The 22,631-nt window shown below is 40.7% G+C and overlaps 1 protein-coding gene across 14 annotated transcripts in view; it reads right to left on the reverse strand.

Annotated features, from left to right (window-relative positions):
• The window catches only part of LOC138744504 (catenin alpha-3-like), a 1,801,283-nt gene that overhangs the window by 1,591,733 nt on the left and 186,919 nt on the right, over positions 1 to 22,631 (reverse strand). Inside the window, exons 1-3 of one of the 14 annotated variants that reach the window (XM_069900804.1) lie at positions 8,122 to 8,174; positions 6,437 to 6,918; positions 5,314 to 5,539 (exon numbers count right to left, since the gene is read on the reverse strand). The exons of 6 other annotated variants lie outside the window; for them this stretch is intronic. In XM_069900804.1, the coding sequence (XP_069756905.1) occupies positions 5,314 to 5,316 (3 nt within the window). In that variant the 5' untranslated portion in view covers positions 5,317 to 5,539; positions 6,437 to 6,918; positions 8,122 to 8,174. Of the gene's footprint in view, positions 1 to 5,313; positions 5,540 to 6,436; positions 6,919 to 7,969; positions 8,021 to 8,042; positions 8,205 to 22,631 lie in introns of those variants that run through there. 7 more of the 14 variants (XM_069900806.1, XM_069900805.1, XM_069900803.1 and 4 more) reach the window with 7 other exon arrangements.

Below are 22,631 nucleotides of genomic sequence, written 5' to 3' on the forward strand. Positions count from 1 at the left end.
TACAAGCGATGAGGGAAAAATATAAATTTACCTTTTATGGAGCTGCCCTGAAAGGCTGCTCCTGCACCGCATTCATGTTGAGCGGTGCCTCGTAGTGCCCTCCGGAGCCGATGGAGGTTGGGCGTCTGGTGCCGTGATGGCACCTGTCATAAATACGCAACAGAGCAATGGCCGTCTTCTCTACCCATAATCCCCCACGCAGCTGGAACCGCTCTGTGTTTCCCAAAATGTTTCTAGCTGCATGGGGATTATGGGCAGCTGGAACCGCTCTGTGTTTCCCAGAATGTTTCTAGCTGCGTGGGGATTATGGGTAGCTGGAACCGCTCTGTGTTTCCCAAAATGTTTCTAGCTGCGTGGGGATTATGGGTAGCTGGAACCGCTCTGTGTTTCCCAGAATGGTTCCAGCTGCATCGGGGATTATGGTTAGGGAAGATGGGCATTGCTCTGAGCTGCCGATTAGTGCCCCTGAAGGCCAAAGCAGCCTGGTGAGGTGTCAAAGCGGCCGGTGGGGCTGTTACATCCTGCACTAGCTGCCCCCCTCTTGACAGTCCCTGCTGGCCGCCCTCTGCCCTGACAGCCCCTGACCTGAAGGCCCCCACTGACCGCCCCTGCCCTGACAACCCCTGACCTGAAGGCCCCCACTGACCGCCCCTGCCCTGACAACCACCCCCCCCCGCCCCCCACTGACAGCTCCCACCGGCCGCCCCTGACCTGACAGCCACTCCCAGCTGCCCCTGCCCTAAGGGGGTCATGGAGGGAGAGGGGTGACTGGTTAGGAGAGAATGGGTCACTGACTGACCCATCACCACCCTGCTCCTAGACAGCCACTGTACATTCGTGTGAGGTGGTAGAGCGCAGCACTCAGCTGATAATCCTTCCCTGAGAGGTATTGCAGTCGCCGCCTTGGAGCCGGCCATGGCGCATTGATAGAGGTTAGTCTCCCGACATAAGGTAGGAGAATGTCACCCTTTTCACTGCACGAAAGGGCCTAGTGACCATGCTTTTGGCTACAGAGTGTTTTGCTGAGGCACGCAACAATCTTTGTATAATTTTATATCAACGCAAAGGTGAGAATGATGCCTTTATTGCTCCTATCACAGAAATTATCCCCTGTCACATCTTATTCCTCTGAATTCGAGTGTTCCAAATCCCTCCCTTCAAAACCCATGTTATTTTAACCATTGATCTCCCACTGTTATCAACCTGGGACTTTCCATTGATTCGCAATTAAACATGAACAGTCTCATAAATATAGCACCACAAGAGGGGCGTGTGGCTAACCTAAGGGGAGGTGAATACTCTCTGGTTGGTGATAATCATTACCTGATAATTACCAATAGGACTTACTGCATATCACTGCAAATTCAACAGAATAAAATGTCATCAAGAAAAATACAGGTATACACTCTTCCAACCTTATGGTGGATAAAAGATAATGATGGGAATTTATTATTTCATACACAAGCCTTATGCTCGAGCTCCTCAGGTCTGTGAAACACTGGCAAACATTAAGTTGAAACTCAATGTGCCAAGAGAGGATAAAAGAATATAAAAGAGTAGGTAAATATTTACAGTTACAATAGTGCAAAATTGTGTTATTTCAATAGTGCAGACAGATCTTTGGTGGACCTGGAATAGTGATATGGTCAGGAAGAGCTTGAAGGTTCAAGAACCTTTGTTGGAAAGTCTCACTGGTTAAACAACTGAAGTTGCTGATATTCATGTACAGTGCAGTGTTATCCGAAATTCAATCAGTTTCAAGCTACGGCAAAAAAAATCATCGAAAATAAATAGGTAAAAATGACAAAAGTTTAAAATTAACACTCCTCTAGTGGTCAGTTTGCCAATCGAGCAACAAAGTAACTGGCAAATTAACTTGTCTGGCATTGACCAATTCCTGTGGGTGCCAGATTCTGGGAGTTTACCGTACTTGGCATGAGTAGCTCCTAAATTTATGCCCTGGAGCTGGCCTTCAACAACTATTTGCCCCACAAGTGTAAATTGGTCTCCCAAATCACATTGAATTCAACTGCGGCACCTTCAGGTCATCAATCAATCAAATGCTGATGGTACCGATGGAAACCAAATAGAGCATGTGCAGTACTGCTGACGACCTCTGTGGCACACGAGTCACCTCCTGATCTCCCAAAGCCTCTCCACTATTTATGAGATGGAAGTCAGGAACCTGACTGCCTGTTCTTCATCTGCCTGGATGGTTGCAGCCTTGACAACACCCACGCAACCTGACGCCATTCAGGACAAATTAGCCTGCCAGATACGGCATCCCATTTTCCCTCCCAAGAATTCATTTACTCCACCACTGTTGCACCCTTTCAACTCACCAAGGTTACTGTAGTAGCTCCCTTCAAGTCATACCATTTAAAGGAACAAATGGCCCGCATCTTGCACTTCCTCTCCAATTGACTTGGAAATGCTTTACCGCTCCTTCATCAGCACCAATTCAAAAGGCTAAAATTTGCTCGTCATCGTCATTGAAGCCTGCAAGAGGCTGGCCTGCATCTGCCCAATGTTCCCCTCAGGCTCACACAGTTCGCTGTCATCCTGCACATGATCACTTGAGTATTGGGCACCTTTGAGCCCAAGTATTCCATCTTTACCCTCTTAGTTAACTAAACAGGATATTGTCAGAGGGCAAGGGGCTCCAAAAGGGTGAGGACTTTACAATGGGAAGGGGCTGGAAGGGACCCTACCCATGGCGCAAGGGATCACAATAAGTAAGGTGAAAGACACAGAGGTGGCATGTAGCCCAGCATGGGTCAAGGTCTGAGTGGCTCTTGGCCCAGAGCCAAGAGGCTCATACTCAATGAAGGTGTCCCACAGACAGTGAAGACTCAGAATTTAATTTTTATTTAATTTTGACATATAGCACAGTTCCAGGCCTTTTGGCCCACAAACTGCCCTGCTCAAATACACCCACATGACCCTGAACCCTGAATGTCTTTGGAATGTGAGAGGAACCCGGAGCACCCGGACCTTGGCAGAATGTGCAAACTCCCTACAGACAGCACCGTCTTCGAACCCGGGTCACTGGTGCGGAAATAGCATGGTGCTAATGTATTCTTTCATAAATGTCTGGCAATACCATCTCCACTTCTCTCTGTACTACAGGTAGTCACCCAAAGCATTGCCAGGCCTCAACGACGACACCGACCAAACACAAATACTCATAGTGCCGGCCAGCCACTGTCTTTTTTTATATATTTAGAGATACAGCATGGTTACAGGCCCTTCTGGCCCACAAGTCCATGCCGCCCTTATACACCCTATAGTGAGTGACAAGGCAGTTCCATCATGATGATGGTAACTAGCCAAGAGGTGCCTCAACAAATCAACTAAGACCAATTCTGAAACATATATTAAAAGTATGGAATGTAGAGAGAGGAATGAAGAATTATCGAGTAGCTAAGGTGTTACTAAACCAAAACCCTCTTATTCCTTTTACAGTTAATAATTCATTTTTTGATATTTGGTATAATTGTGGAATAAAAAGGATAAAGGATTATTTTGGGTTTTTTTTGTCTTTTGACCAATTGAAAGACAAATATAATATACTAAATAATACTATTTTTCCTTATTATCAACTTAAATCATATTTAAAAAGAAAGTTAGGATTGAATTTTAGATTACCTGAACAGTCAATTTGAATTTTTAATAATCAATTCTTATCAAAAGATTTATTATTAATATGTGTGTAGAATTGCAAGAGATTATGCAGAAAAAGATCTATTTAAATCTAAATGAAGATGGGAAAGGGATCTGAATATACAAATTTGAGAAGAAGTAGGGTCAAAATTATGCTATGAGTGTAACAAATACAATTAATATCAGATATCAAATGGTACAATTAAATTTTTTACATCAATTACATTGTACTCCACATAAATTACACGGACTTAATTCTGATTGCCCTGATCAATGTTTTAGATGTAATAAAGATGTAGGAACCTTTTTACATGCAGTTTGGCAATGTGAAAAAGTAGAAAGATTCTGGGAGAATATGAGTTCTTTAATGGGACAAATTATGAAGAAGCAAGTTCCGAAAGATTTGAGAATATTTTTTGCTAGGTAATACTCAAATATGAAGTTATATATTAATCAGAGGAAGTTTCTAAATGTAGCAATAGCAGTAGCGAATAAATGTATGGCGATAACATGGAAATTAGACAATGAATAGATGTAAAATGGAATTACAAGATTGTACACAGTTAGAGAAAATAATATAGAATTTATGGAATCAACCGGGAAACTTTTACACGATCTTGAAACCATAGATGGATTTCATTGCCAAAATTTCATCCACAATGTCCACCACTCCCACTCCAACTCACCCTAGTTAACTTAGAGGTTTAAGATTATATTTGTAAATTTGAAATGTAATTAATTAATTAATGATATATGACAAATTCAGGTCAGATTTTTTCCCTACTTTTTTGGGGGAGGGAGGTGGAGAAAATATAAAATATGTTTTCTTTTTTCATTGTTTATTATTGTGTATGATTATGGAGAAACCATCTATTTGTTATGGATGCAAATGAAAAATAAAGTTTTCAAAAAACCAAGCCAACTAAAAATATGAAGATCATCCCATAAACCACCCTGATTAAGAGCTGCACCATCTTGAATAGTATTCCAATGCCCCCATGGTTGATGGCACATCAGAGATTGCAGATGGTGGAATCTAAAGCAAAAAGGAAATCTGCTGGAGGAACTCCGTGGGTCAAGCAGCATCAGTGGGAGAAAAAAGATGATTGATGTTTGGGTCAGGTTCTCATTTAACTGCTTGACCCACGGAGTTCCTCCAGGGGATTTGTTTTTCCCCAAGTTTGGTGACGCCTGCTGAAAATTTGACAATGAATAGATGGAAACTAGGAGTACTTATGATCAGATTTGAATTTTATATCCCACCTTTTACACTTGCTGGGTGTGAGATTAGAATTGCTCAGTTCGCCTTTGACAATCAGACAGGCGGCATACCAGCTTTCTGTCGCCTCACCTTGTCCAGCGCATGAGAGTGTGAGTTGTTCTCCTAGCAGCTGTGGGCCTGTTGATGCATGTAGCCGAGATGCTCTCTGGGGCTGCCCCCTTCCACCATCATCCTGTCGACAGAACCGTTACTTCAACGCATAAGCGACCTCCCCTCTCACGTTCCCACGTGGAGGCTCTGGTGTCATTTTTCACCAGTGGGCAGTTCCCAAAAGGTCAGTGTCGTCTTTTGGTCTGGTTTGGTGGGAGGGGGAACTACAGATAGAACTGGTGTGGAGTGAGGGTGCTAAGACAGCTGCCATCACTTACCATGGTCACACATTAATGCTGACAGAAAGTGGGACCTTTTCTAGTTTCAGTGGAAGATGGAGTTTAGGCATAGTGTGTACAGAACAATGGAGGAAAGTTTCTTTACAGATCTTTGTGTTCATTTTGCATGGTGATCAAACAACATTTCCTTTCTTGGAATGGAGAGCCTTTTTGACATCCAAACTGCTAGATGGTGCTGATCTCTCCAGCATGATCCAGGAAGAAGCTGGACAAATAAAACTTTGTTAATTTTCATTGGAAATCCCACCCTTGTGCAGCAGCTATTGGTAAACTTCAGTAATGACTGCACAAGTACTGTGGTCCTCAAAATCAGTCATTGCTCTAGTTCCCATTGGAAAATTGGTGCTAATGCACGCTAGATATAGCCTCATGTTGGAAGCCCTCCCTCCCTTCTTTAACCTCTCTGAGATGCTTGTTCTGCTCTGCATTTCCCCCTCATTCTGTTCCTTTCCAAGGCAAAGATTCCCTTTATCCCCACCTCCATTCAATGAGACACCGGTCAGTGCAGAATTCTTAATCATGTTCTGTAGCATCTATCACTCACTGCAGATTTCTCAAACTTGGAACAGTCAAGCAGAGAGCGTTGAGTTGTAGCAAAGGCTGGAATAAATAATCAAGGAACTAATCGCGAAGCAGATGTTGATCCTTTCATATGGCACGAGCAGCAGCATGGAAGGGTAGTCCCAGCCAGGAACGCGGCACAGATAAAGAACACACTCCTAATGAATTACCTTAAAACCCATAATGTGAGAGGGTTTCCATGGGGCAGATTATAAGTGAAATAAAGTACATATAGGGAAAGTTCGTGGCTTTTGTCTGACTGCTTTGAGTGGCCAACGTGGCTGGCAGGGTCAAGGATTGGCAATCCCTTTTGACAGGCGATAATGCAAAGAAGCAACTGCGGGGTAGAAACAGATGGCTGCTCTGCTCCCATCAGCCATTCCGAGGCCATCAGTGACGAAGAACCGAAGCTGTGACATTCCCACGAGAGAAAGAAATGGCTTAAGTGAATGACCTTGTCTCATTTTACCACTGAAATTCAGGAGAAATGTATTCCATATTCTAATATTTTTAGAAAAACAGAATTAGCTGTGGTCAGTACCAGTATTCTGCTTGTTTATGGAGTAGCTGTTCTGTCAGTTGCAAAGACATCTCCCTCATCAGACTGCCATCTTTGGCTGATGGCAGCTCAGTGAAATATCTCTGGGCATTTATTGATGGCAAAAGGTTGAATTTAATGCCAGTTAAGAGTTTGACCTTTTGATGTGGATCAACAGTCTGATTTAAACATTGAAATTCACTCCCTAACCTAACCTGTCTGCCTCCTTACTCTCTTATTCCCTTTAAGGCACTCGAAAATCTCTTTCACCAAGAGAAATAGGAAAAAGATATGGCAAGAGTAAATTATGTCACCCATTGAACTTGATTCAACATTTTATATGATTATGGCTGATAAATTATCTCAATTCAATTTTCCACCCTCTCTGCACATCTCTGGGCATCTTGGAATTTATCCACTTTGCTTCGACAGCCCCATACATTAGACAACTTCACAAAGAAGGAATTTTTTCATCTCAGTCTTGCCTGCATCAAAATTGAATATTCTTTCAATGCCATGAAATAATACCGAACATGAAGTCGCCATTAATGTCGCCCGCTGCCCCTTACAATAAGGGAGAAAAAGAAGCAAAAGATATTCTCTTCAGAGTCACATATACGTGCATTCACCTCCAGCACTCCCACAGTCTCTGCAGCTGAACAGGGACATGCTCGATTCATCAACAACTGAGGTCCAGACCCAAAGCTCTGACACAGTCAGGACACCTTCAACGCCCAAGGCCCTTCTTGCCCTCAGCACCCTCTTAAGTCCGTGCTCCGATATCTGGTCCCCATGAAGCAGCAGCGCATTGCCCCTGTGGGTTCCCTGACCAGAAGCTGCCCTCAGCCTGTGTGTGTCCCTCAGTGGCTGAGACCATTGGTGGTCCACTGCTGTGGTCACCTTCCCTGCAAGGTCATCTCTTGTGCTTCTCCTTCTCAATGCAGGGGGAGGGGAGGGTATTCTTCTCATTTCTGGTGTTGTGCACTGGTCTGCTGCCTCCCGGGATCTGCAACTCCTTGTGGTCGCGACCGAGCACAGGTGCCACCTTCTTGGCCAGAGGCATTGACATTATCAAGTAAATAAAAGGCAAGAAGGATTTCTGGGGGGCTTGTCATCCATTCTGACCTGCAGGCAGTAGTTTGGCTTTGGCTTTTGGGAAGCTTACCAGTTGCAGTGCATTGATTAACTGACATTGGCTTGCATCAACCACAGGGAAGGATCCAGCAGAGAAAGATCAGGACCATTCCATGGGTGGATGGGAAGATGTAAAACTGATGAATGGTACAGCCCAATCCACTGCCAGGAACAACACTTACAATTTAAATATGCCAAAGGAGATTCTGATCTATTCAAGTCCATGGAACTGGACTGCCCCTCCCACTGGGATTGGAGACTCCAGAAGGATTGTCCTTGGTGAAACAGTATTGGCTAATGCTTCAGTATTACTCTCAGACAGGGCCCAAATTATTTATAGGTCATTATCTACTGTAGATCAACCATTTACTGTAATAAAGTCCATTAGGATACTGGACTGACCATTTACAATAGCACCATCAAGATTAAAGCCTGGAATGACACTGTTCCAGATCACCCTTTCACTGGTCAGTACCTCCTGAAACAGTCAAGACCACTGATCAATAACACCTGCAACTATCAGGATTCTAGACCAACCACTTGCTCATCGTCACCTCCTCTGGCTGTCAGCTGTACTGCTACCTGCTCACTGATCGATGCCTCATCGTAACCACATTACCAGGATCCACAACCTCCCTTTCACCAATCAAAATTTAAATTTTGTGTCACAATTACAGTCAAATTACATAACAATCAATATTTCATTTATATGCCTTTGAAGTTATTATTGGTCTCTGATCAGATTATCTGCAATAATATTCAGTTATTAAAGTCGTGCCATCATTATTAAAGAAGTTAAATCCCCATCCAAAAATATATTTTATTGGATTTTAGATGATTATAATGGTTGCAGTAAAACTTACCCACTTAACCCCAACCTCACCAATTTAACTTTCACAGATGGAGCATTGGCAGCCACAATTTACAAGTACTTTCAGACAAAAGGGTTAGCTCTGAAGAGAATGCATTCATTAAGAACAGATCTGTCAGGTTCAATCTGAGGCACTTTGTGCCATCAGCAACTGCAAGTCAAAATATGCCACAATATCTGGGCCTCCTGCGTACAGAGGCCACACTACAAGATGCAAACCACAAGCTAGGCCACGGAAAGGATGGCTAGGTTACAGTTTGCCAAGAAGTATTGAAAAGAACTTGTAGAATTCTGGAAAAAAAATCTTGGGAACAGATGGGACCAAGATTAGACTGTATCAGAGTGATGGCAAGAGCAAAGTGTGGATGTGCAAACGAACTGCCCAAGATCCAAAGCACACCGCCTTTGCCCTGGTTTGCATCTTGCAGAGTAGCCTCTGCATTTCTGTTCATGAAGTCTTCTGTGGACAGTAGTCATCCACACCTGACTCCAGAAGGTGTTTCTAATTTGTCTAATTTGTCGGACAGGTGTTTGGGGATTTTTCTTCATTATGATGAAAATTCTTCTGTCATCAGCAATAGAGGTCTTCCTCGGCCTACCAGTCTCTTTGCGATTATTGAGTTCACCAGTAAGCTCTTTCTTCTTAATGAGGTTCCATACTATTGATGCTGGTAATCCTAAGGATTGGTACAATGTCTCTTACTGTTTTATTCTTGTTTTTCAGCCTCATAATGACCTCTATGACTTTTATTGCCACATCTCTGGTCCTCATGGCAACTACGGACTCCAAAGGTTGTGCAGTCTAGGGCTCTTTTCTCTGGAGCATAGAAGATTGAGGGGGGACTTGATAGAGGTGTTTAAGATTTTAAAAGGAACAGACAGAGTAAATGTGGATAGGCTTTTTCAATTAAGAATGGGGGAGATTCAAACTAGAGCGCATGGTTTCAGATTGAAGGGGGAAAATTATAAGGGGAACATGAGGGGAAATTTCTTTACGCAAAGGGTGGTAGGGATGTGGAATGAGCTTCCGGCAGACGTGGTTGAGGCGGGATCATTGGTTACATTTAAAGAAAGACTGGATAGTTACATGGAGAGGAGAGGACTGGAGGGGTATGGACTGGGTGCTGGTCAGTGGGACTAGGAGGCTGGGGATTTGTTTCAGCATGGACTAGTAGGGCCGAACTGGCCTGTTCTGTGCTGTAAGTGATTATATGGTTAAAAGCTTAGAAGCAAGACCAGCTCTCTTCAACCTGCACCAGTGAAGCAATTAAACATACCTGAGTACTTACAAACTCCTGTGAAGCCAAATGTCCCAAACGTCATGACAGGACTATGTATAAAAAGTGCTGGAATTTTGACATGGTCCAACTAAAATGTACACAAATAAAATATGGAATGTGCACTTTAGTTACATGTAAATTGTTTCATGACAAATTTAAACTGTGGAACACAGGGGGAAATAATGGGGGGAAAAATTGTCTTTGTCCCAAACATTATGGAGGGACCTGTTTTTATTTTTACCAGTAACTGCCAATGAAGTGCACTTCTACACTGGTCCAGCTTGCTCCAGATCTCTCAAATCTAGAGAATAGTGACCCCCACCTACACCCCGCCTCAATGCCTTCCATTATAACTATCACTTACAATGGACTCCCTCATTCTCTGTCCTGGATCAGTCTTATTGCCCCCTCTTCTCATTCAATGCCCCGAGCTCATTTAATGTCCGCAGTCCCAGTCACTGCTCCCTCAGCTCATAACTCTCCCTCCTCATTCATGGCTCTTGATCTATCTCATCGACTACTCACACATTTAACACCCCCTTCCCCCCCATTCAACCTTCCCTCCCCATTCATTTCCCCCATCCCACCTACCACCTTCGATACCATTCACTGATCGCCTGGGACAAATGTATCCTTTCCAATTCATTGCCTTATCCCCATGTTCAACAGCCCTTCCCTTCTCTCATCCACTGATCCAGCCCACACTTACCCCACCACTGAGTGAATCCCCCCCCCCCTCCTTTCATTTCTGTCCCCAATCCTACTCATATTAGAGATTTTTACACAGAAATCCTGCAAGAAGATCAGTATTAAGCCGGCTTTGGTCTCCCCTCACTCTTGCTCCATCACATGCAAAGTTAAAAGAATTGTGCAAGGTGTGAAATTTATGAACATTTTAAACATAGTTACTGGTTACAGTGAAAGACATTAGTGTATGAGCTTTAGCTAAGAAGAAAAACAAAACTACAAATATATAAAGTGTCATAAAAGGCAAAATAAGGGAATAAATGAGATTAAAGGAAATGGCAGACATTTAACAAATATTTTTAGGCATCTTTATAAAAACACCAAAAACATATCAAAAACAGAAGGTAACCAAGGAGAAAATGAGAGAGAGAAAATGATCTTCACCAGGCAAATTAGGAAGACCAAGATCTTTTTTGAAAAATGTATTTATTGATCATAATAAATCATACAATAAAAATACGAATAAATACATAGTATTTTACCCCATATAACCCCCCACCCTAACCCTAACCCACCCACCCACCCCTCCCAACCCCCCTCTTAACTAGAAGAGAATAGGAGATCGAATAACATAACAGCCTTCAGTTATTGCCCTGGTTTGGGGCAACACCATCAATTTGTGGGGGAAAAAATCAACTACAAATTCCACCTCATTTATTTCATATACGGACTGCAGGTTTTAACAAAGAAGGAGCAATTATTACGTAAATTATATGTTATCTTTTCCAGTGGAATGTAAGATCTCACTTCCAAATGCCATCATTGAATACTCAAATTGGTCTCATTTTTCCAAGTAATTGACAAACATTTTCTAGCTAAAGCCAGTCTCAAAAAAGTGATTTGAAAGTAGGAAGAGCAGGATCTGAAATAAAACCCTGGACTCTAGGATGTTAAAAGAGATAACTGAAGACAAAAAAAAAAGATAGTGGATGCATTAGTTATTTTCCAAAATTTAACAGGTTCCAGCAAACTATAAACCAACAACTTTTATACCACTGCTCAAGAAGGGAGGGGCAGGGAGAAGAAAGAATGATGAGCACTTGCGGTCTTCCCCCCCCCCCCCATCCACTCCCCATGTCCACTCATCACCGAAGATCCCATGAATCTCCCCTCGCCCATATACCAACCTATGTCCCTCTACTTACCACTCTGTGCCCATTTTCTCCTCCCATGCTGCAGTCGTTTAATCCATTAATATCAAGCTGCAAATTACTGGTGAGTTGCCCAGGGCAGCTCCCAAGGTTTCCTTCTTAGAACACCCTGCTTCAGGAAGTCTAATGGCTTCATTGTTCATGGGACAACATTGCCTTGTATGAATGCACAAAATATCATGGCTGGCCTCAGCTGTGGGATCAGCACCAAGATCCCGCCACTGCCGGAACTGCTGAAAAGGAGCTGAAAGTGTTTTATTTCTAATCCTGCGACTGCGGGGTCTGGGCCTAAGATGGTAGTGCCTTGTTAAGGCAGTGGCAATGAGGGGTTTGTAGACTCCAGGTGAGCAGCAGACTGGTGAAGGGCACCCATTAATGGAGAGAACATTTCTCCTCTCCCCTCCCCAAGTGGAGAAGGAGAACCAGAGGAGACCACTCCAAGGACGGTGAGCATGATGGCGGCCCAGTGAGGGGCTCTGCAGCTGAAAGGCATATGCAGGCAGTGAGCTGTTGGCGATTTGCGGGTGAGGAATCCCCTGACGCAGGCTGTGAGCTGCTGACAACTGAGGTCTAAGGACTCGCACCAGGCTGGGGGTGGGGGGGTGGGGAGGCTGCTCATGAGAACCAGATATTGGGACAGGGATTCGAGAAGTCGAGGCTCGGACAATTGTCAGGGTCGGACAATTTCTTTGTGGATTACTAACACCCCAATGACTAGCAGAACAAAATGGCCTTTCTTTGAGTGGTAGATTTGTAAGGGTTCGATAAAAATAACAATATAATGAACAGGCCTTGACGCACAATCAACAAATCAAAATAACTGAGCTGAATTAAAGAAGGTGGGGTAGGGGGATGGGGGAGATGGAGTGACATTACTGATGAGGGATAGTATCAGAAGGAGAGAACTTTGTGGAGGGATTGTCTGCTGAGTCAGAATGGGTGGAAGTCAGAAACAGGAAGGAACACTGAATTGGGATTTGAGCAAAGTTCCCCAAATCGCCTTTGGGTCAACAAGGTGCAGATAATTGAATTTAAATTTAAAATTTAATGGGGTACTGTTAGGGAGACTTCAATTTCCGAAATATTTATTGGCACCTTCAAACTTTACAATTTGTCAGATATATCCAAGAAGGATTCCTGACTCAGTATGCAGACCAGCTGACTAAAGGAGAGGCCATGCTGGATCTAAAACTGGGTCAGATGACAGACCTCTCAGTCTGGGAGTTGACCACAGCTCCCTGACCTTTAGCATAGCTATGGACTGGATAGGAGACCAAATGGTAAAGCTTAATTGGAGAAGGGCGAATTATCACAGGATTAGGCAGAAACTGGGCAGATTAAATTGGGAACAGACGTTCTCCGGGAAATGCACAAAGGTAATGGGGAGGATGTTGAGGGCTTATTTACAGGGGCTTCTGGATAGGCTTGTCTGGCTGAGACAGGGAAAAGATGGTAGGATAAGGGAACCGTGGTTAACAAAAGAGTTAAGTGGACAAACGAAGCATACTGTACAGAAGATTTAAGAAGGGCTCATGAGAATTATATGATAGCCAGGAAGGAATTTAAGAAAGGACTTTGGAGAGGTAAAAGAAGGCATGAGAAGGCCTTGGCAAGTAGGATGAAGGAAAACCCTATGCTATGAATACATGAAGAACAGAAGGATAATGTGAATGACAGTAGGATCACTTAAGGGTAAAGTAATGGGATCCTGGATTTCCTCTCCTCCAGACCACAATCAGTGAGGTTCAGTAAGAGCATCTCCTCCACAGGCTCCATCAATACCAGATCACCACAGTTCTTCACGCCCCCTCCCCCTGCTCTGCTCACTTTACACCTTTGACTATGGCTCGGTGCAACAGTACACCATACACAAATTGACTGACAAAATCGCAGTAATGGGCTATATACAAAGAGGCAATGAATCAGCATATAGGAGGGAGATTGACAACTTGTCTGAATGCTGCACCAACAACAACCTCGCACTCAATGTCACCAAAATCAAAGAACTGACTGTGGCCTTCAGGAAGAGAAATCCAGCAGTCACATGATGGAGTAGTGGCCGGTAGGGAAAACCAGCCCTCTCCAGGAAAATATGAAAAAAGTTAGCAAAAAGCAAAGCATAACAAAAATAAAATATAAGAAATATAAGATAAAAATACAGAGAAGAGAAAGAAGATGGCTTCCAAGAAGGAGAAAGTAAAAACAATGGGAAAAAAAGAAATAGAAAAGTCACCAGAGAAGAAAGAATGCCTTACCTGCAAGAAGGAACAGGGTGCTGTGGTGGCGAGGAGCACCCGACCCTCGAGGTCAGTGCCTGCCCTGCGGAGTCATGACTCACCAGCCGGTGGACTACAAAAATGGCTCTCGGGGGCAAACAAAAGTGTGCAACTGCACAATCAGAGGAGAAAGAGCACACCAGCAGGAGGGGGTCTCAGCAGAGGAGCGGGATGCCACAGAGCAAACAGCTGAGGGACCTCCGACACTAGGGCATTCGCTGGAGGATGAGGAAGGCAACAGAAGAGGGAGCGATGAAACAGACGTGGGAGATAGACGGAGGGAATGACCAACAAGAAGATCAACGTCAGGAAGCACAACAGACAAGCAGCCCAGGAGGGGAGGACCAGCAACAAGAGGCCCAGCAAGAAGAGGCCCGACAAAGAGATACAAGCAGTTCATCAGGAAAAACAGAAGAGACACAGACACAAAGAAGAGAAGAAGACACAAACACAGATACAGACAAAGAAGAGGAAGAAGACCAAGATCTTCACAGAGAAATAGAAGGTAAAACTGATGGAGAAAAGAAATTAAAGGTTAAACTGATGAACAGAATATAGATAAAGTATTTTTTGAAGAACAAATGAGATCAGTAAAAGAATGGTTGTCATTAGAGTTTAATGCAATTAAAAGGAAAATGAAAAGAACAGAAGATAAATTGCAAAGGTTAGAACTGGTAATTACAGAAATAGGGAAAAGAGTAGAGAACGTGGAAGAGCAGGAAACGGCTGTAGAAATGGAAGTAAATTAATTAAAAGAAAAATTGGAAGTAAGTGACAAAAAAATTAAAGAGACACAAGAGTTCTTATCTCAGAAAATTGATATGTTGGAAAATTATAGTAGGTGAAACAACATTAAAATAGTGGGCCTGAAGGAGGGTAAAGAAGGCACAGACATGAAGGAATTTATAAAAGGATGGATCTCAAAGGTCCTGGGAATGACACAAACGCAGGAAGAAATGGAAATAGAAAGGGCACACAGAGCATTAGCTCCAAAACCACAGGTACATCATAAACCAAGATCCATCTTAGTAAAATTTTTGAGAAACACAAGAGAAAATATACTGGAATGGGCAAGGAATTAAGATAGAGAAGATAATAAACCATTGGAATACAAGGGTCAACAATTATTTTTTTACCCAGACATAAGTTTTGAACTTTTAAAGAGGAGGACGGAGTTTAATACAGCAAAATCGATTTTATGGAAAAAAGGTTACAAATTCATGTTAAGGCATCCAGCCGTGCTTAAAATATTTATACCCGGGGAGCAAAACAGACTGTTCTCAGATCCACAGAAAGCACAAGAATTCACAAAACGTTTGCAGCACAGGAGAAGAGATAAAGAGATGTAACCAAGAATGAAGAATGGCGATAAAGTATATATAAAGATGTAAAAACAATGTATATGTAAAGAAAAGAGAAGGGAAGGAAGGAAGTAAGGGGGGAAAAAAGAAGAGAGAGAGCTTTGATATATGTGTTAAAAAAAAATGTTTTCTCAAGAGGGCTGGGTAGAAGGGGAATAATCGTCACTGCAAAATCAGTTGACGCTGCGAACAAGATCGCAATCGAAATGAAAAGGGGAGTTGTGGTTGCCCGGCAAGGGATATGGGGCAACTCAAAGAGGGGGAAAACTTTTGGGGTTAAGGTACTAGTGGATATGGAAACTGCAGGGTACTTTATGTCTTAAATGTGTTGTCATACATTAACTGTAATAAGATAAAACTAAGAGATGAAAATGGGGAAAAGGGGGATGGAGGTGGCAAAGAGGTGTAAGCAAGTTATAAGATGGCCATGTTGAACTATATGACTATAAACATTAATGGAATACATAACCAAATTAAAAGGAAGAGTCTACTAAATTTATTGAAGAAGGAAAAAATAGATATAGCATTTGTGCAGGAAATCGATCTAACTGAAATGGAACATAATAAACTAAAGAGAGACTGGGTAGGACACGTAATGGCAGCATCCTATAATTCAAAAGCGAGAGGTGTAGCCATATTAATTAATAAAAAATGTACCAATCAAAATAGAGGAGGAAATAATAGATCCTGCAGGGAGGTATGAAATGATAAAGTGTCAGAAATACTCAGAATTTTGGAATTTGCTCAATATATACACACTTAACAAGGAGGATAGTCACGTGATGGAGTAGTGGCCAGTAGGGGAACTCCAGCCCTCTCCAGAAAAGTAAAAAAATGGTAGGGAAAAAACAAAGTCACTAACACAGAAACCAGAACAAATTGAAAGTGAAAGTGTGGAGAAAATGGCAGCAAAGAAAGAAAAACCAAAAACAACGGGAAGAAAAGAAGAAGGAAGGACGTCAGAGGAGGAAGGTGAAGGCCTTACCAGTACGAGGAGGCCCGCCGTGGAGAGAGAAGCCAGCTCTCTGAGGTCAGTGGAAACCCCAAACTCAGGACAACAATGATGGCTCACGGAGCCAAACAGAAGTGCGCGATACATACAACAAAAACAACACTGACAGGAGGGGAGACCAGCTGAGGAGTAAATCTCCACAGCTGAAACAGACAAGTATAACACAACAGCAAGACTCTCAACAGGAAAACATAGAAAATAATGAGAACAAGAAGGAAGAGAATAAAAATAGGAAATCAAAGAAACAACAGATGACCAACCCAGAAGAAGAAGACCAACACCAAGACACTTTTAATAAAAATAAGAAGAACAAAAATACCCAACAAACTAAAATAAACAACCCAACAAGAAAACCAGAAGAGACAGAGGTAAAAGACACAGATCCTGGAGTGGACTCAGAAGAAGAGGAGGGAGAACACAGAGAAATGGAAGATGAAAGGAAGGGCAAGTACATGGATTTAAAAATATTTTTAAAGAATATATGGAAACATTAAAAGAATGGCTGATACAAGGATTCAGTGAAATATAAAGAAGAATAAAAAGTACAGAAGAAAAAATGAATAGAATAGAGATGATCATGACAGAAACAGGAAAAAGAGTAGACAAGGTGAAAGAATGAGAAACAGCCAGAGAAATGGAGGTAGATGACTTAAAAAAGAAATTAGAAGAATCTGATAAAAAAGTTAAAGAAACACAGGAGCTGTTAGCTCAGAAGATAGATATAATGGAAAATTATAATAGAAGAAACAATATAAAGATAGTGGGCCTTAAGGAAGATGAAGAAGGCAAAAATATGAAAGAATTTATAAAATAATGGATCCCCAGGGTCCTGGGAAGACCAGAATTACAGGAAGAAATGAAAATAGAAAGGGCACACAGAACATTAGCCCCTTAACCACAACCACAACAAAAACCAAGATCCATTCTAGTAAAATTCCTAAGATATATAACAAGAGAAAATATATTGGAGAAGGCAATGAAAAAAATAAAAGAAGACAAAAACCCACTGGAATACAAGGGTCAAAAAATTTTTTTCTATCCAGATATAAGTTTTGAACTCCTGAAGAAGAGCAAGGAGTTTAATGCAGCAAAAACGACCCGATGGAAAAAAGGTTATAAATTTATGTTAAAATACCCAGCGATACTTAAAATAGTTATCCCGGGGCAGCAAAGCAAACTATTCTTGGATCCAGAAAAAGCACGAAAATTTGCAGAACAACTACAAAACAGACAGAGAGATGAAGAGATGTAACAAGAACAAAAATGACATATAAAAATAGAGTATAAGTAAGAACTAAGAAGGGAAAGAAAGGAAAGAAAGGAAGTAAGGAGGGAATTAAGAGAGTGACCTTTGTTATATATGAAGATTAAAATCTTTTCTGGGGGGGCTGGGTGGGGAAGAATTACGGTCACTGCGAAATCAGTTGACGCTTGCGAGCGGATTCGCAAATCCAAATGGAGAGGGGAGATGTGGTTGCCCGACAAGGGACAAAGGGCAACTCAGAAAGGGGAGGGTCTATTGGGGTTAAAGGAATTTTAGATATGAGAATAGTGGAAATATTTTATGTTTTATAATGTGTTCAAAAAAATAAAGCAGAAATGGATAAGAAGGAAAGATAGTGATGAGGAAATGGAAAGGAAAGATAATCAAAGTATGATATGACTATGTTGAACGATATGACTTTAAATATTAATGGAATACATAACCAAATCAAAAGGAAGAAACTGTTAAATTTACTGAAAAAAGAAAAAAATTGATATAGCATTCGTACAAGAAACACATCTAACTGAAATGGAACACAAGAAATTAAAGAGAGATTGGATAGGACATGTAACAGCAGCATCATATAATTCAAAAGCCAGAGGAGTAGCTATATTAATCAATAAAAATGTACCAATCAAAATAGAAGAGGAAATAATAGATCCAGCAGGGAGATATGTAATGATAAAATGTCAGATATATTCAGAATTTTGGAATTTACTCAATGTATACTCACCTTATGAAGATCAAAAATTTATGCAAGATATCTTTTTGAAGATAGCAGATACGCAATGGAACATACTAATAGGAGGGGATTTTAAACTTAATTTGGACTCAAACATGGATAAAACTGGAAAAAAACTAACAAAAAGAACAAAGTAACCAAATTTATAATTAAATCGATGCAAGAAATGCAACTTTTGGATATATGGAGGAAACAACACCCAAAGGAAAAGGAATATTCATATTATTCGGGTAGACATAAAACATACTCAAGGATAGACCTATTCCTGTTATCAGCCCACATTCAAGGGAGAGGTAGGAAAATGGAATATAAAGCTAGACTATTATCGGATCACTCACCCCTGTTATTGGCAATAGAGCTAGAGGACATCCCACCAAGAACGTATAGATGGAGATTAAACTCCATGCTACTTAAAAGACAGGATTTTAGAGAATTAATTGAACGACAAATTAAAATGTACTTTGAAATAAATACGGAATCAGTGAAAGATAAGTTTATACTATGGGACACAATGAAAGCGTTCATCAGAGGGCAAATAATAAGTTATGTAACTAAGATGAAGAAGGACTACAATCGGGAAACAGAACAGTTGGAAAGGGAAATAACAAATACAGAAAAGGAATTAGCAATAAAGGAAGATACAACTAAAAGAAGAGAATTGGCAGACAAAAAAATAAAATATGAAACACTACAAACATATAAGGTGGAGAAGAACATAATGAAGACAAAACAGAAATATTATGAGCTAGGAGAAAAAAACGCAAAAAATTCTAGCGTGGCAGCTTAAGACAGAACAAACTAAAAGAATGGTATTGGCATTAAGGAAAAAGGACAAACAAATTACATATAATCCAACGGAGATCAATGAAAACTTCAGGGAATTCTACGAACAACTATATCAAACTGAAATGAAGGGAAAGAGGACAAAATAGATGAATTTCTAACCAAAATTGAACTACAAAAATTACAAACAGAGGAGCAAAATAAATTAATAAAACCATTTGAAATAGAAGAATTACAGGAGATATTAAAAAAACTACCGAACAATAAAACACCAGGAGAGGATGGATTTCCAATAGAATTCTATAAAACATTTAAAGACTTATTAATTCCTCCCCTCCTGGAAGTAATCAACCAGATTGATAAAACACAAAACATACCAGATTCATGCAAAACAGCAATAATTACAGTAATACCAAAGACAGGGAAAGATCCACTAGCACCAGTGTCATATAGACTAATATCTCTACTTAACACAGATTATAAGATAATAGCTAAACTATTAGCAAACAGATTGGCCGACTATGTACCAAAAATAGTAAATCTAGACCAAACTGGATTTATTAGAAAAAGACGAACAACGGACAATATCTGTAAATTTATTAACTTAATTCATGCATTAGAAGGAAATAAAACTCCAACAGCAACGGTTGCTTTAGATGCAGAGAAGGCCTTTGACAGGGTAGAATGGAATTATTTATTCAAAGTACTACAAAAATTCAGCCTACCAGAGCAATATATTAATTGGATTAAAGCATTATATAAGGGACCATTGGCGAAAGTGACAGTAAATGGATATATATCAAAACAATTGAACTTAAGTAGATCAACAAGGCAGGGATCTCCACTATCTCCCTCACTCTTCGCGTTAGCTATAGAACCACTAGCAGAACTGATAAGAACAGAAAATAAAATAAGAGGGATAAAAATAAAAGAGAAGGAATATAAAATCAGTCTATTTGCAGATGACGTTATAATATACTTAACAGAACCAGAAATATCAATAAAAGAATTACATAGGAAATTGAAGGAATATGGAGAAGTATCGGGGTACAAGATCAACGCAAATAAAAGTGAAACAATGCCAATGAATAATGTGGATTTCACAAAGTTTAAGAAAGAATCACCATTTAGATGGGAAACACAAGCAATTCGATACCTAGGTATACAACTAAATAAAAATCTTGGCCATCTATATAAACTAAATTATCATCCATTAATGAAAAAATTACAAGATGACTTAGAGCATTGGAAAGACTTGCCACTAACACTGATAGGAAGGATAAACTGTATTAAAATGAACATTTTCCCAAGGATACAATACCTATTTCAGTCAATTACCAATTCACCTAACTGAGAAATTCTTCAAGGAGCTAAAGAAAATAATAAGGAAATTCTTATGGAAAGGGGGGAAACTGAGGATAGCACTAGATAAATTAACAGAATGGTACAAACAAGGAGGCTTACAACTACTAAGAATTATTATAGAGCCGCACAATTAAGATACCTATCAGATTTTTATCAAACAAGGGAAAAACCAGATTGGACCAGATTAGAACTAGATAAAATAGGGGAGAAGATACCTGAACATATACTATATAAATGGGATGAAAAATTGGTGCAACGTAGAAATTCACCGGTATTGCATCATCTGCTCAACATTTGGAAGAAGATTCACGTAGAAAGGAATAAAACAAATTACCAACTACCAAAACTAATATTGACGCAAAATCAACTAATCCCTTTCACAATAGATAACCTTTCCTTCAGAGAATGGGAGAGAAAAGGGATCAAAAGAATAGAAAATTGTTTTTTGGGAAATAAATTATTATCCTTTGAACAAATTAAGGATAAATATAACTCACGATACAATGTTTGCATACCACCAATTGAAAACCTACTTGAAGGACAAATTGGGAAACAGTCTGAGGTTACCAGAAGGAAACAACTTTGAATATGTGATTACAGACACAATGATAATTAAGGAGTTTGTACTGAATGATCTGTGAACCAAAGACACTGCCTTACCTTGACTTTTCTTGCTCTATTCTTATTTATTTTGTATGGTGAATGTTTGCACTGGTGATGCAGCCGAATTTCATGATTTGCTCATGACAATGAATTCTGATTTTGGGCAGCAGGGCTGACATAGCGGTTAATCTTTACAGCGCCACCAATCGGGACCGGACCAGGGTTCGAATCCCATGCTGTCTGTAAGGAGTTTGTACGTTCTTCCTGTGTCTGTGTGGATTTTCTCCAGGGGCTACGGTTTCATCCCATTGTTCAAAATGTAGTCAGGGGATAGGTTCATGGGGTGGTTAAATTAGGCACCACAGACCCGTGGGCTAAACTGGACTGTTACTATACTGTTACCAAGTGTCTACATTTTTTTAAAATGAATCTGATTCTGAAAATATGCAAATTCTAAACAGGGGAGGTGAGGCATTGAACTGCAAGGCAGCTGTTCTACTAACTGGCCTTGGTAAGCTGTGCAGGTGCACTCTTTCATAAAGGGAGGTTGACTAATTTTGCAAAGACTGATTAGCAGCCGAGTCCAGTCTTGTGAAAAAAATGAGCCCCGATTACTAAGTAACATTGTTACTGAAGATACATGCAAGAGTTAAACTGATCTTAACCACACCAAGGCAATCTGTGCAGTGTCTAAGCTGTGGGTTTGTTCTTGAAATCAGATCTTAATTGAAGGTTCAGACTAAAAATAATCCACTCGAATGCATACTGCCACCTTTTGCAATGGAAATGAAATGTTTAGACTTGTCGTGAAGCCTTGTAGTTAGAAACGTGGCAGAATATCTTTAAAATCCATCCGCCAACATGTTGCATGATTCAGATGAATATTTTTTCAACTGATTTTTAAAGCATGAAAATCAATGTTTCATGCAATTTCAGGTTGGTGTAAGACTGAGAAGGGTTCTTCTGCGAACAAACTTGAAGCAGCCCTTATAACAGAAAGGGGAATTGGATAAATAATTGAAAATAGAAGGAAGATACAAGATGCGGTGAAAGAAATAGAAAATTAAAATTAAAATAAGCAGAGCCAATGAAAATGCTAATACCCATAGATTTGATAAGTTGAGTAGTCTGCTTCTGTAATTCAATACACTGTTATGAGTACCGAGGACCCTCTGAAGTTTCTTCTTCTTCTGAGTGTTGGCACCTCCAACCCGCAGTGGCGTATCTAGGTAAAATAGCACCTATGGCAAACATTGAAACTGCGCCCCCCGCACCCAGTCCATTCATCTGTTGATTTCCTAAACAATAATCCATTACTCCACAGCATGTTCAATTAACACCTCCTTGTGAAGTCTCTATAGGCATTCTTCAAAGGTTTTGCAAAGGCACCCGGAGCCTAGACTGTCTGGCTTGAGCAGAGCTCTGGCATTTTACATGAGACCTGTTTTGAAATGTTTGAATCTGTGTGTGACCTACAATAAAAAAACCCACAATTTATCTTTCAAAAGCATATCTATATACAGTATAAAATATAACATCGTCTGTCATAAAATGCAGAGGCTTTTCATCTAGGATATCACAAATATGTTTCACAACAAGAATCAGAATC

Source organism: Narcine bancroftii, chromosome 10, assembly GCF_036971445.1.
Source record: "Narcine bancroftii isolate sNarBan1 chromosome 10, sNarBan1.hap1, whole genome shotgun sequence".
Taxonomy (NCBI): domain Eukaryota; kingdom Metazoa; phylum Chordata; class Chondrichthyes; order Torpediniformes; family Narcinidae; genus Narcine; species Narcine bancroftii.